Consider the following 13,418-nt stretch of genomic DNA (forward strand, 5'->3'; position numbering starts at 1 on the left):
CTTCGTTTTTATTTTAGCCAACCTTACAGTCATTCTTTATCACCCATTCTGTAAAGAGAACGACCCGACAGTCACCGGACACAGTTTATCAAATGACGTCCCAATAACGCGGGAAGACATCAGCGACTTCAAATTACTTTAAACGTAAAATTGAAATACTAATGACAACACTACTTTTAAAGATGCACTCTAACTCCCAAATAAGATTATCACAATTAATAATTTTGTCTTAATATACCCAAAAAGGATGAATAAATGTCGAAAACAAAGGTTCATTTGATGGATACTGAGTTTAAATTGAAAGGAATGAGCATACAACACGGTATTTCTACCTTATGAGGCTAAAGTAAATCACAGTAAATCATTTAGCATTCACCAATCATTTAATATTTTTGCGCTTTCTGCTATCAAATACACGGTTACAATCTTGTTATCAGTCATTAATATGTTCCATAAATGCATTATTTAATAAGTAGTTAAAGGTTTATCAGTCAAAATTGATGTTTGTAATACATGTTTATGTAATGATTTTGAACAAGAGTGTCACGTTAACATATCATAAAGTAACTCTTTCTGAAATTTTAATTTTAGTTTTTATGGGCCTGCTGACACAAAACAAACGATAACAATTTTCAATTTTCATGTAGATCGTTAAGCGAATGGTCACGATCCGAACATATCCGAAGATGATGCGTTTATCGGAAAATATTTGCAATTGCTAAAAAATGAACTAATGCATATCTTCTTAGTCATACTTCATAAGTGGTAGCGTTCATAAATATTTCCCTTTATACTAATGCAAATTGTGCCCCTGATTTTAAATAAGTAACAATATAGCAACCCTTCATTTGGTATTCCATAGCTTTCATTCCATACTAATATACATGAGTCTGAATGTAATACTTTAATCATCGCAAACCTATAATATTTTCAGTCTTATTTGGCTGCGGGCAGGGCTGGTTTTCACACAGGCTCTCCAATGTTACGGTATTGCCCATACTGTCAACATCCGCATTTGCATATATATCGTCAGGCATCAATCCAAAAAGTTTGTGTGTGTCGCTATAGCGGGTAGCCCAGTAAAAACCACGTGTCTCAGGGTCGGGCTCTTGGGCTAGGTCAAAATAAAGATGCGTGACTAGAGGAAGTACCACCTAGATAGAAGAGAATGTATATACATTATGTTTAGCCAAGATATGGACTGCATCTTACTTCAAAAACTATTTATTGGTAAGATTCCCGGCGCATTTTAATACTTACAAATTTAAAACTGCAAAACAATAATAAATGCTTGAGGTATGTTCTAAATAATTTTAAACAGCACAACTGCCATTTTTCAGACCTTGTATCCAGCATCTGCAAACTCCGAAGGCCTCTTGGCATGATCCAGTTCCCATCTATTGTCCCATGGATACACAAAGACACTGAAAGGGTGCAAGATATATGAAAAAAATCATTTTAAATTGTACCATAAAAATGCAGGAAACCAAATTTGTTACAGATTAATTAAACGCCATAATTTATGCGATACTTCCACAAGAGCACATTGTACCGTTACCCACTCTCCGTTTGACGGAAAGAATCAAATTGCATTACCTAAATATTGGGTATAAATATCCGTGAATTCTCGCTGGCAACGTGTGTTCTTACAATTGAATAAGTATGGCCAAAGTTAAAGTATTTTGTGCGACGACGCCTACACAAGAGACCCGTTTCAGTAATATATCGTAAACCTTGTGCCTCTCAAGAGTGCTCGAGGATAACTTTAAAGTAACGTGCATTACATATAAGATAATCATTATTACGATAATATCATTGAAAGCACTGTACATCTCAAATAAGTTTACGTCTGAAATATATCGATCCTAAGCCTTAATCTTTAATGAAATGGGAGTTCAATACCCTGTTCTTTTCTTCGGAACCAGAAAAACTAAAATAATCGATCTTACTCTGATTTAAAGTCCGTAATTGGGTTTGGTTTGTTTTCTGCATACACACCATCCTCCCAAACTCCCAGTTTTAAACCTTTCGTCGCGACAACGTCGGTCACCCGGTTCATAAAAAATCGCCGGAGAGCCGCCATGCTGAAATAAAATGTATAATGTTCACCGCAATGGCAACATATTGCCGTTTTGAAAGAAGATAATTTGCGCACGCAAATAAACAATACCGATTCATCTAGATGCAAGGTTAGGGACTGTTTATCACATATCTAGATACCATCAACCTTCGAACCTATAAATTAGCTTGGATCATAAGGTAAAATGCATATACGAGGTTTATTCTTACTCAAAAGTTTTCAATTCCGAGTTCATTAAACATTCATGAGAGCCATCCCAAGCTCCTTGTACCACCTCGCTTCCACCCATATGGAAAATCCGCAGTGGCTGTATATGCATGTGTAGCCTCTTAAGCCCATCTACCACCAACTCCACGAACCTTTAAACATATCACAAACTATTAAAATGTTGATCTTGAATCCATATTAATGCTACATCCAATACACAAGAGAAAAACTAAACATTTAAACTATATAAGGTGTGGAGTTTCTTTTGGGGTCAAAGGCCTATAACAGTTGCAAGTAATTGAATGATTATACTCGTACAGGTGTAATTGCAATAAATAGTTTACCGTAATAAGAGTAGTTTTACCTGAAAGTGGAATTCATGCAGGGATTCATCGCATTTTTCGTCCATTTTTGAAAGCTAGAAACATTCTCATGAATTCCACGATCATTTAATAACAACGATTCCGGCAAAGGTATATAACCATGCATTTTCATGAAGTCAATATCATCCTCCCTCTTTTCCATTGCTGCCATAGCTGCAGCGGAATGACCGGGCATATCTATTTCAGGAATGATTTCAATGTGGCGAGCCTTTGCGTATTCTAACATTTCGCGGTAGTCTTCCACAGTGTAGAACCCAGAGCCTGATGTGTCGCTGTCAGGTCCAGAGCCCCATTGTGGCAACACACATTTGTCTTTGTACTCACTGTGACATCGTTTACTTGCAACCTATGAGACGTTAGCAACATAAACTACTTGTGGGCTAGTAAAGCTCTCGACTTAGATTTGAGTTTTATTCAACCGGCGTGTTTACGTCAACCAAAAAAATACGTGATCAAGGATTTCTTTAGTTATGTATCATCTATTTTAATTTATATTTTAGTAGGAATCATAACGTGTAGAAGATTGTTAGTACCTCTGTTAGTTCAGGTATGGCCGGTATTTCTATCCGCCATGATTCATCGTCGCTTAGGTGCAGATGCAATTTGTTCAGCTTATACATTGCCATAGTGTCTATGAGCTTCAACATCCATGCTTTCGATTTAAAGTTACGTGCAACGTCAATCATAACACCTCGGTATTCATACCTTTAACAGACACATTAATTTCTTTTTCAAAAAACCCTAGTTTTAAGAAAAACGTAAAAACAAACCGTTTTTTGTTCATCTATACCTAGTAAATACAATTAATCATCCATTTCTATTGGATGCATCTTAATTTGTGTTAGAAAGCAATTTAAACAAAAACAATGGCATACCGGGGAAAATCTCCAACTATGCTTTGAGGCAATACACCACCGTTGTCTTCCAACAATGAAAGAAGCGTTTGAGCGCCATAAAAAGCACCAGCATTGTCGCTTGCTTTTATCTCAATTTTACTGGTATTAGGGGTAATACCGAGCAAGTACGCTTCTTTGCCTCCAATGTCGTCTGTCGTCTTGATAAATTGTATTTGCTTTTGAAAAGACGATGACGTGGCTTTAATTTTCATCTTGAGTTTGTCTGTAACATAGAACAAGTATACCTTAAAATACGTCAACCACAAATGATTTTCATTATTATGCAATCGCTGACATTTGTTATCTTTATCAAAGTATACCTGCCAAAAACTGCATTTCGCCTTCAAAATCCTTTGATCCTGTAACAACCCATGACTTAGAATCAAATGGCATCGTTGGCTGGTCGTATACAAGCATATTGACAGGCGAAGGAATTATTTTATATGCACGTTTTTCTGACGGTCCCCTTTTTAGCATATCGTAACGCTTAGCAGGTGTAAATGGATCAAATTTGTCATCTTCGGATCTTTTCCATTTTTGTGGAGAGTCAAAGTAACCAACGTAATTGAGGTCTTCGCTAGCAGTTATTTCGAGCTTCTTTGCTTTCATGCCAGGAGCAGCCACAAACCAGTTTGGTACGTTGTCGGTTCTACTGGCCATCCATTCGCTATTTTTATAGAAACATGTCAATGTCTGTCTGGTGGCGATTCCTTTAAAAGTCCCTTTTGTTGGTTCAAAATAATACAGGTCTCCACCAACGTGTCCGACTGTCAAACCACATTCCAATCTTTCGCCTGGTTTAGCGCCCAAAACACTGCATTTTTTAAAACATAAAGCGCTTATTTGGCCAGTTCTTTTCGAATTCAATTAAAATTATCAACACTACGTGTTATTCTAAGTCAATAAAGGGACATAGCTGTACCGTATAGCCATTTTTATAGGACTTGTTGTGTATTTGTGTTGTTTGTTGTTTTTCATTAACATTGAACGCTCGTATGTGATGAACAATATTTTATGGTATTCACGACGAGTACGAGTCACCATTGTCATCGAAACAAAGATAAATGCTATATATTCGACTTCTTGAAGACAGGTTAACTATATTAACATAAAAACTTTCACTAAATGATAAAAAATATATAAAGCAAATAGGAGTGAATTTGATTCAATATTGCATACATATTACCTGTAGAAGTAAATTTTCCAGTTACCATTTGCAACTTCATCAGACCCATTATTTGTGAAGTCTACCTTCAGCGTAATGTAACGCTGAGGATCTTTGATAAGATTACTTATAACTTCTAAATGAACAGCCAGATGTTCAGCAATGTAGTCCACCATATTCTGAGCAGTGTTTGGATTTGAGACTTCTGGAAATGTACAATGACAATCACATACTTAAAAAATCAACGAAATTTTAGATGAGCTCCAATATGGCATTTACCTATATGTACATGAAAATCTAAACACGCAATTGTTATCCATTTTCATTTTAAGTACGAGTGTTTGTTGACCCCCCCCCCCCATATATATTATGTTTTCCATTCCTTATGTTTGACGTGTTGTTAAGTGTATGTATGCATACATGTGTGCGTGCGTGCGTGCATGCTATCGTGCAAGTGTATCCGTGCCAATGTGCGTGTGCGTGCAGGCACGTGTGTTTTGTGTGTGTGTGTGCGTGCGTGCGTGCGTGCGTGCGTGCGTGCGTGCGTGCGTGCGTGTGTGTGTGTGTGTATGTTTGTATGTGTATGAAGGCCATATTTTAAATATGCTAATTTACAAAGCTGTTACATTTAATATTTAAAATAAAGTATTCATTTCAACAAATAAGTCATCAATAAATATTTTAAATATAAACTACTACACAAAGAAAACAAAATAAACATTCCCTCCTCCACGAGCATAAATGGGTTCTAGCAATTACACGTTAACCCGTTAACAAAAAATACCAACCTCTTTTTAATTCCACAACTCGGCTATGTCTTACTTTATGTTCGTTTCTGTATAAGAGGAAGTGAAATATGCTTGATCACAGAGATAAAGGACATATCAATGTATACGTAGACTTGCTGATTACCATTATGTAAAATAAATGGCATAACATTTGTTATAAATACAGATAATGCGGTTTGTATTTTTGATATTTGTTTCAAATAAAATCCGACTCAAAAGAACCAAAAGGTTTTTATGTAATACATGTTTCCGAATAGCATTTCTTTCTTCACACGTTAAACCTTTCAAATGATACCAAACTATTATAGGTTCAGCAGGCATCTAAACACATAATATACCGTTACATTATAGAAAATTATTTGCAAACACTTAAAGCAATACTTCACGCACCTGAATGTAGATCTAAGTAAAACCGATTCCCATTCTGATCCGGAAAATGAACTTGAAAAACCTCGCCCACTATCGTTGATAAGGTCCTGTTGTACAATCTGCCATGAACGTCCATTGTCTTCGCTAAGCTCGACATCGAGACCAGGATAAGTTGTTGTTACTTGTACACTTCCATCTCTAAGTGCTCTGATAAAACAACAACAAAACGATTTTATGTGCATTTTGTATGAACTGCATCTCAAGGAAAATGAAAATATCGGCATTAAAATGAATGCCCATTACTAACTAAAATATTTATCCATTTATACCAGATCTTTATGAAGATACGAACACCAACATTACGACTTGCCTGCCACCAGGAGGTGGGATACGAAATGCAATATCCATTTCATCTAAACGTCGGAACTCTCGTGACCCAACAGCGTTTACAAAGGCGTTCCATTCATCTTCAAACAACTCTTCATTTTGAGGAATAGACTCAAATCCAGCTTTATACCATGATCTCTCAGCTAAGGCCAGCAAGCGGGGAAATATCATGAAGTCCATATTTCCACTTGTCCTCACTGTTTCACTCCACAAAGCACCCTGAATACCTATGTAGAAAAACAGATTCATTTAGCAGCGTTGACAGAACTAAATTGAAAAAGAATGTTGATACTGTCAAGCAAATTGATGTTGAGGACTGGTGGTATAATTCACCTATAATATTTTCTGGTTTCTCCAATTGTGTACATTTAGAAAAATATTCTCCACATATATCTTCCTTTGACAAAGGATTTCCACTCCGATCTTCAAATATGTTTTCATAAAACGCGTCTGGCATAAATTTGAAAACTTTCTTGGTATCTGTGAAACGTGTTGCCCAATAAAGCCCCCTTTCTTCAGGGCCCGGCTCTTGTGGATGGCCAAAATATAAATGTGTGGCTGGTGCAAGTATAACCTGTCAGAAAACAAAAAAAATAAAAACACGGACATCATAATATACTTTATGTACAAAAGGTAACTCTTATTCTAACAAATACTGAAAACTATCTATATTTCATTGAACAGTTTTGCCCAATGACAATGTCGGGTATTGCAATATTTTACAAAGCCCTTATTGATATTTTTATATGGTATAGGGAAAAGTGAATACAGCTATATGCTAAAATTATTCACGCTGAATTTCATTTTTGACCGTTTGGATAAGCAGTACTGACACATGTACATTATATCCAGCATATGCATTTTTCGAATGTTTGTGATGCCACCTCATGTACTTTATATTCATCATTGCCATACTTATAAGCAATACTGACGCCACCTCAGGTACTTTATGCACATCATTGTCATACTTTCAGCATTACTGACACCACCCATGTATTTAATATCCATTATTGCCATACTTTCAGCATTACTGACGCCACCCATGTATTTAATATCCATCATTGCCATACTTACAAGCATAACTTATGCCATCACATGACTCCTATTATGGTGACGTCACCCTTGTACCTTATATCCAGCATGAGGGTTTCTTATACTGACCTTATACATCACCAGCATACATATAAGCGTTATTGACTCCACTGTAAGCACTTATTATCCAGCGTTGACGAACATATGAGCGTTATTGACGACACTCTATGTTAAATATATTTAGCAACAGAATATCTTTTAACAATTCTTATCCATACTTCATATCAAATCCGCGAATTTTTAAGCGTTACTGACACCGCCCAGTGAACCATGTATCATATATAATGATAAGCGTTACTATAATCCTACGTACCTTATATCCAGCATTGGCGTATTCATAAGCGTTACTGCCGCCACCCCATTCCCAAATATTGTTCCAAGGATGAACGTAGAGCTCGACTCCGGACATTTGGTCCGTATGTATTGGTGCAGGTCGCGGTTGTCCGTCGGTAAACCCATCTTCCCATCCCCCAAGAGACATGTTTTTTACAGCGGCCAGGGCGGCAATTCGCTTCGCAAAGTAGTTTTTTAAGCCTTAAATTGATGTCGATCATGAAACACTTCCCTTTGCTGTATAAACAATCGATTTCTAAGCTGCAGGAAAGCCCATACAGTTAAAACTGGCCAAAATGATATTAGCATGTAGTATCATGTCTAGTATATAAGGTTTGAGCTAAACAAATAGAGCTGTCAAAATACTTACCATGTGTGACATTCAATGCAGAATTCTGATGCAAGAGCTCTTCGCATTTTGGTGATTTCGACCAAACTTCTTGAGGCACCTCGTCTCCACCAAAATGATAAAACAGAAGTGGCTGCACATCTTCATGCAGCGCATTTACTCTCTCCATTACCTTTCCAATCAATGCATATGTAGATTCAATGCATGGATTTATTACATCGTCTCTCCAGTTTTGATTAGATGTGTAAAACGTTGTATCATCGGGATCTATAATTCGGAACTCTTCTGCTGCAGTTTGGTTTCCAGCTTCAATATACTTGCGGTACCTTTGTTCCATCGAAACAATTGCTGCATGACTATGGCCTGGCATATCAAACTCCGGTATAACTGTGACAAAATGTGTGTTCGCAAATCTAAGTATATCTCGATAGTCGTTTTTTGTATAATACCCAGACCCTGAAGTGTTTGCAAACGGTCCCGAGCCGAACTGAGGGATGACACAACGTGTTTCATTCAAATCGTGGCATCGTTTCCCACCCACCTGGAAAAATACACTATTTCGTCAAAGACATAATCATGTTCTACTAATGATAAGCATTTGGTTTTAAAAGAGATGTGTGTATCTAACTAAAGGGTCATGGGGAATATTTTATAATAAATTAATTAAATTTGGTTTAAAACAATCTACACTATATATAGTCATTAAACAAAGTAACAATGTAAGGCGCAATGCCATAATCGCATTTTTAAAAAATCCTGAATTTGCATCGGCATAATAAGATATACTTAGTGGATTATATAAATATATACCAGCTAAACAAACTTAAGATCAACAACAACACAATTATCTAGTTAGAATGGTCAAGTATTTGAAAAAGTTCTTTAAGGCAGATCGTATCAAAAACAGCTTTCTACCTAAAGTAAAAGGTAGACGCATTATAATCAAATCAAAAGCGATATCGCAAGGTCTATTTTAAAGAGGTGTCGAATGATTTACGTCAGTGAGCTCTGGAAGTCCATCAATCTCCAACCTCCATCCCTCATCATCTGTGAGATGCAAATGCAAGGCGTTCATCTTGTACATGGACATGGCCTGTATCAACCTCTTCACGTCGCCAACTGAGTGAAAATTCCTCGCAACGTCCAAATGCATCCCTCGCCATTCGAACCTCGGCTCATCCTCGATAACAATTGATGGAATGTTTGTGCTGTTGTATTCTTCAAGAATCGCTCGCAGTGACTGGATCGCGTAAAACATTCCATGTGAAGTGTTACTCTGGAGAAATATTCTGTCCTGTTCTGGTGATACAATAACACTGTATCCCTGTTTCGAGAATGTGTTGTTCCTCGAGAGTACAATCGAATTTGAGGACCCATTTGAAATGAAATTGAAATCGTACAGCTCTGAAATGTTATGACAGTATTTTAATATAGTAATAAAGTAACATACATTATAAAGTGTTTTATATCTTTAAGTAGTAATGTTTGTAATTTACCCACCCGAATGAAGCAGTCAACACCCCAACACTGAGGATGGCCCACAGACTTTACAGCCTTCCTGCAGGCAGAAGTCAGATCCGTGATTTTAATGAATGACGGTATAGAAACCCGACAAGGCCCTGGGGGAAATATTGTTTGTAAATAAGTAAGATAAATATTGATTGAACCGGTACCTTTTAAGAAAAGAGCTGTTTCGTTGAAATATATTTCATCGACAAGTATTCCCCATGACGTATCAACTGAACTTAGCTTGACTGTGTCGTCAATACGTGTGTTTTTCGGTGTTGGAATAATCAGCTTTGTCTGTAAAGAAATATTTAAATCTCAATTAATTACCCTGCAGTGTTTCTTAACGAGTTAAGAATATGTATATATTGCTTACATGTATTTAACCCATTGAGTGTTTGCTTTGCTTTGCCAAACCAAATACTTTTAAATATTACTAACCTTTCCAGTATCAGTAAACTTGAGTCTCGCCAGCCTGTCCTCTGGTGTATAAGGGTTATACTGGTCTCCTCTCTGTCGTTTCCACTGTCTAACGTCTTTAAAAGGTCGGACGTAACCAAGGTCGAAAGATGAAGTAGAGTGGACAATGTATGGCTGAACACTTTTATCTTCTGACACTACATACCATAAAGGCATGAAATCCGTTCTGGACACAGCCCACAGATTTACAATAACATTATACTTGCGTTCTTCTCCAGCTTTCAAAGGAACAAAACCTTCGATTGGTTCCATGTAAAACAAGTCTCCTTGGACTAAACCAAATCGGACTTTCTCAACATGAAGGTCCACTGTTTTGTTTCCTTTCTGCAATAATATGTCAGGAAAAACTGGAAGCATGCTATGAAAGTATAGCGTCCAACCAGAGTCGGGTATTGGCGAATGCCCGGAGTTTTTGATAAACGTTTGGACAATGTGATTTTGGCCGTCATGGCGAAGGTTATCAACGACTTTAACACGAATTTCTAGCGAGTTAGCAAGCTCTTGTAACTCAATCTGCATAAGAGGTACTGCGCTTGTTTGAACTGAAAAGTATAAGAGATTATGTGTGTTAACTCGTTGAGTTGAAGATATCAAGTATAACCTAAAACTATCGTTCAATACAAAATGTAAACATACCTGAAATAGCCCAAATCAAACAATTTGAAGCCATTAATCAAGATAAGAAAAACGCAGATGAATAGGCAACAGGTGATTAAAAGGGAATGAGATGATTTATTGTTTCTTCTTCAAAATTCAGAATTCTTTTCTAGATGTTTGTATACGAATATTCATTACAAATAATAGCCATTATCAAACTATGGAAACTATATGAATATATACGATTTATGTTCCAGTTTATAGTTTTTCATGTTCGTGAACATATTCGTAGTGAAAACAAAGTGATAATACTAAGTAACTAAGATTTTTTTGGATTGGCTATGGTACTTAACTAACAATCGAAAAAGAGTATTGTAATAGGAGTTATTTTAGTCAAATTTCTTGTGCATGTGTAGTATGATTAAGGTTACCAGAAGCAGTAATTTTCATATATGTGGGTGTTTCTGCGATTGAGTCAATCCCTTTCTATTGCAAACCAACCACCCTTATGCCGTGCTTCTGGTCAATTGCCCTAGCATACACAATTAATTAAATGTGCTTCAGTAAAATAGTGAATATAACTGAATAAAACTGCGATATTGCGCTTTTCATCTTGATATTGGCACTATTGATGTGACCAGAGAAAATAAAGTAAAATGATAAAATGATTCTCTATTAGTTCCCAAACTCGATTCAAAGTAGAATGATTTAATAAAATATACGTACCTGTCAATAGTATTTCCAAAAGGAGAAGTATTCGTACTTGTTGCACAGTATTTGCCATGTTAAGCGTAAAAGCCTTCTTTGTAAATAAATTGTCGGTTGGACGAGATCATCGCTTACTCATAGCACCTTCCTAAATGCGGATACATTCCTATGTGTAAAAGATGGGGACCACATGTAAGCGATCTTTAAAGCCACCCTTTATCTATGATTTTATAGTAACCAAGAAACGCAGACCTTTACTGAATGACATTCCATTTTCTAAAATTGGGTTGGGAAGACCAAAGAGTAAAATTCTTAAAATTTCGTATATATTTTTCTAAAGGATCACCCTTTTAAAGAGTAAAACATACATCATTTGCAATATGAGTTTATGTAATAAGGAGTTTACGAAAGCAGTGTTTTCGAATTTTGGCTTTAAAAATCATTTTTTTCCAAAAAAGTCCTTATGTTAAAATGCATCAACAACATCTCGTGGTTTCTTGGTGAAACATTTTTAAATAAGAAACACGTTGAATATTGTAGTAAAAGAAAATGAATTTAATTCACTTCCTGATAACGAAAATGCAAATATCTTTCATAACAAAAGAAGCAATCATCCAAAAGCCACAATGTACTGTTGAGTTGGTAATGTTAAATATTATGAAACAACGAATATCTTCGTTTTGTAGAAAAAATACGATGAACACTACAAACCCATTAGTCGAAAATTAAAAATAAACAATGTTTAAAGACACAAAGCAAGGGCCGAACGACACTGAACTGGAGAAACAACATATAAACACCACAAACACAACACAAATACAAACGCCACAAACATACCAGACACGCTTCAAAATAGTTTTACTGGTCAACGATGGAATTAAAAAAAAATGCAACAGGTTTTTGAGTCAAAGTCTGATCAACAGTCTTTCGTAAAATTCGCTTAATTCCTTTTTACAGCTACACATGGTTCAAAGCATGTATGTATCATACTTGCTAAATACTGAACTCAAAGCTAAATAGATGAACACAAATTTGAAACAAATTATTTTTGCACTGTGAACGACCCTTACTTGCCATACTTATCTGACCCCGGGTCAGGTTTAATTTACTTAAACTTTCCAAACGAGTTGTCGGGCTGATCACAAACATACCAGACACGCTTCAAAATAGTTTTACTGATCAACGATGGAATTAAAAAAAACTGCAACAGGTTTTTGAGTCAAAGTCTGATCAACAGTCTTTCGTAAAATTCGCTTAATTCCTTTTTACAGTTACACATGGTTCAAAGCATGTATGTATCATACTTGCTAAATACTGAACTCAAAACTAAATAGATGAACACAAATTTGAAACAAATTATTTTTGCACTGTGAACGACCCTTACTTACCATACTTATCTGACCCCGGGTCAGGTTTAATTTACTTAAACTTTCCAAACGAGTTGTCGGGCTGATCAATCATGATGTTTGTATACAGAGTTTGGCTGTATTTGCCTGTAAGGTTGTATTCTTGATATTTTTAATGAGTGTTCATGCCTGTGCAAATGTGATCGCCGGATGTATTCTGATTTAATCATTTTCAACCGCCAAATGTTCATTTAGTCTTTCATTGGTTTTATTAAGTTTCTACGCATGCGCGGTGGATAGTATAGAGGCATTTGGGCAAAAGTTAGTTATTTTTACATTTGCTTCACTTCCAAAATGTATTCATCAGCCATGCTCAAGATATGGTTAAGCAAAAATGAATAATAAATATTACTTAAAACTGAAATGAAAAGACGGGTCAAACAAAGCGCCGTTTTAAAGAAATAGTAAAATAATGGTCATTACTATGTAGTTTACGGACCTTAATTTTGCATGCCCTATGACTGCAAAACACTTGATTTAATGGTCTCACTGCAGCTGAATGTCAAAAATAGGTTAAACCAGACTTGACCATTTGCCTTTTTATCCTTAAATCATAGCTATCAAGTGAACATCTAGAACGTGTTATTTTCTACGTGTTTTTCTTCAAATGGTGTCCAATGCAGCAAAGTCGGCAGAAAATCCTAGTAAGAATGTGTGGAGAAATTACAATAT

The 13,418-nt window shown here is 36.1% G+C and overlaps 2 protein-coding genes across 2 annotated transcripts in view; both read right to left on the minus strand.

The window, feature by feature from the left end:
• The window catches only part of LOC128213512 (uncharacterized), a 29,716-nt gene extending 24,175 nt beyond the window's left edge, over positions 1-5,541 (minus strand). The window contains exons 1-10 of the mRNA XM_052919283.1: positions 5,520-5,541; positions 4,753-4,936; positions 3,887-4,380; positions 3,546-3,789; positions 3,204-3,375; positions 2,652-3,016; positions 2,297-2,439; positions 1,950-2,100; positions 1,343-1,424; positions 920-1,154 (exon numbers count right to left, since the gene is read on the minus strand). Coding sequence (XP_052775243.1) covers positions 920-1,154; positions 1,343-1,424; positions 1,950-2,100; positions 2,297-2,439; positions 2,652-3,016; positions 3,204-3,375; positions 3,546-3,789; positions 3,887-4,380; positions 4,753-4,907 — 2,041 coding nt within the window. The 5' untranslated portion in view covers positions 4,908-4,936; positions 5,520-5,541. The remainder of the gene's footprint in view (positions 1-919; positions 1,155-1,342; positions 1,425-1,949; positions 2,101-2,296; positions 2,440-2,651; positions 3,017-3,203; positions 3,376-3,545; positions 3,790-3,886; positions 4,381-4,752; positions 4,937-5,519) is intronic.
• Positions 5,542-6,524: 983 nt separating this feature from the next.
• On the minus strand, positions 6,525-11,416 carry LOC128213520 (beta-hexosaminidase-like). The gene is made up of 7 exons (XM_052919296.1): positions 11,359-11,416; positions 9,997-10,577; positions 9,723-9,852; positions 9,047-9,453; positions 8,071-8,590; positions 7,681-7,901; positions 6,525-6,542 (listed from the first exon to the last, which is right to left on the minus strand). The coding sequence occupies exons 1-7, from the start codon at positions 11,414-11,416 to the stop codon at positions 6,525-6,527; spliced, it is 1,935 nt and encodes a 644-aa protein (XP_052775256.1).
• Positions 11,417-13,418: the final 2,002 nt, after the last annotated feature.

The sequence above is a fragment of the Mya arenaria genome, chromosome 2 (assembly GCF_026914265.1).
Source record: "Mya arenaria isolate MELC-2E11 chromosome 2, ASM2691426v1".
NCBI lineage: Eukaryota > Metazoa > Mollusca > Bivalvia > Myida > Myidae > Mya > Mya arenaria.

Excerpts from the sequence above, each read along its gene's own strand:
- LOC128213520 (XM_052919296.1), bottom strand. The coding sequence starts at position 11,416 with ATGGCAAATACTGTGCAACAAGTACGAATACTTCTCCTTTTGGAAATA. Across the intron at positions 10,578-11,358 it reads TTTGGAAATACTATTGACAG|TTCAAACAAGCGCAGTACCT; the intron begins GTACGTATATTT and ends TATACTTTTCAG. Across the intron at positions 7,902-8,070 it reads TGCATTGAATGTCACACATG|GCTTAAAAAACTACTTTGCG; the intron begins GTAAGTATTTTG and ends CATCAATTTAAG.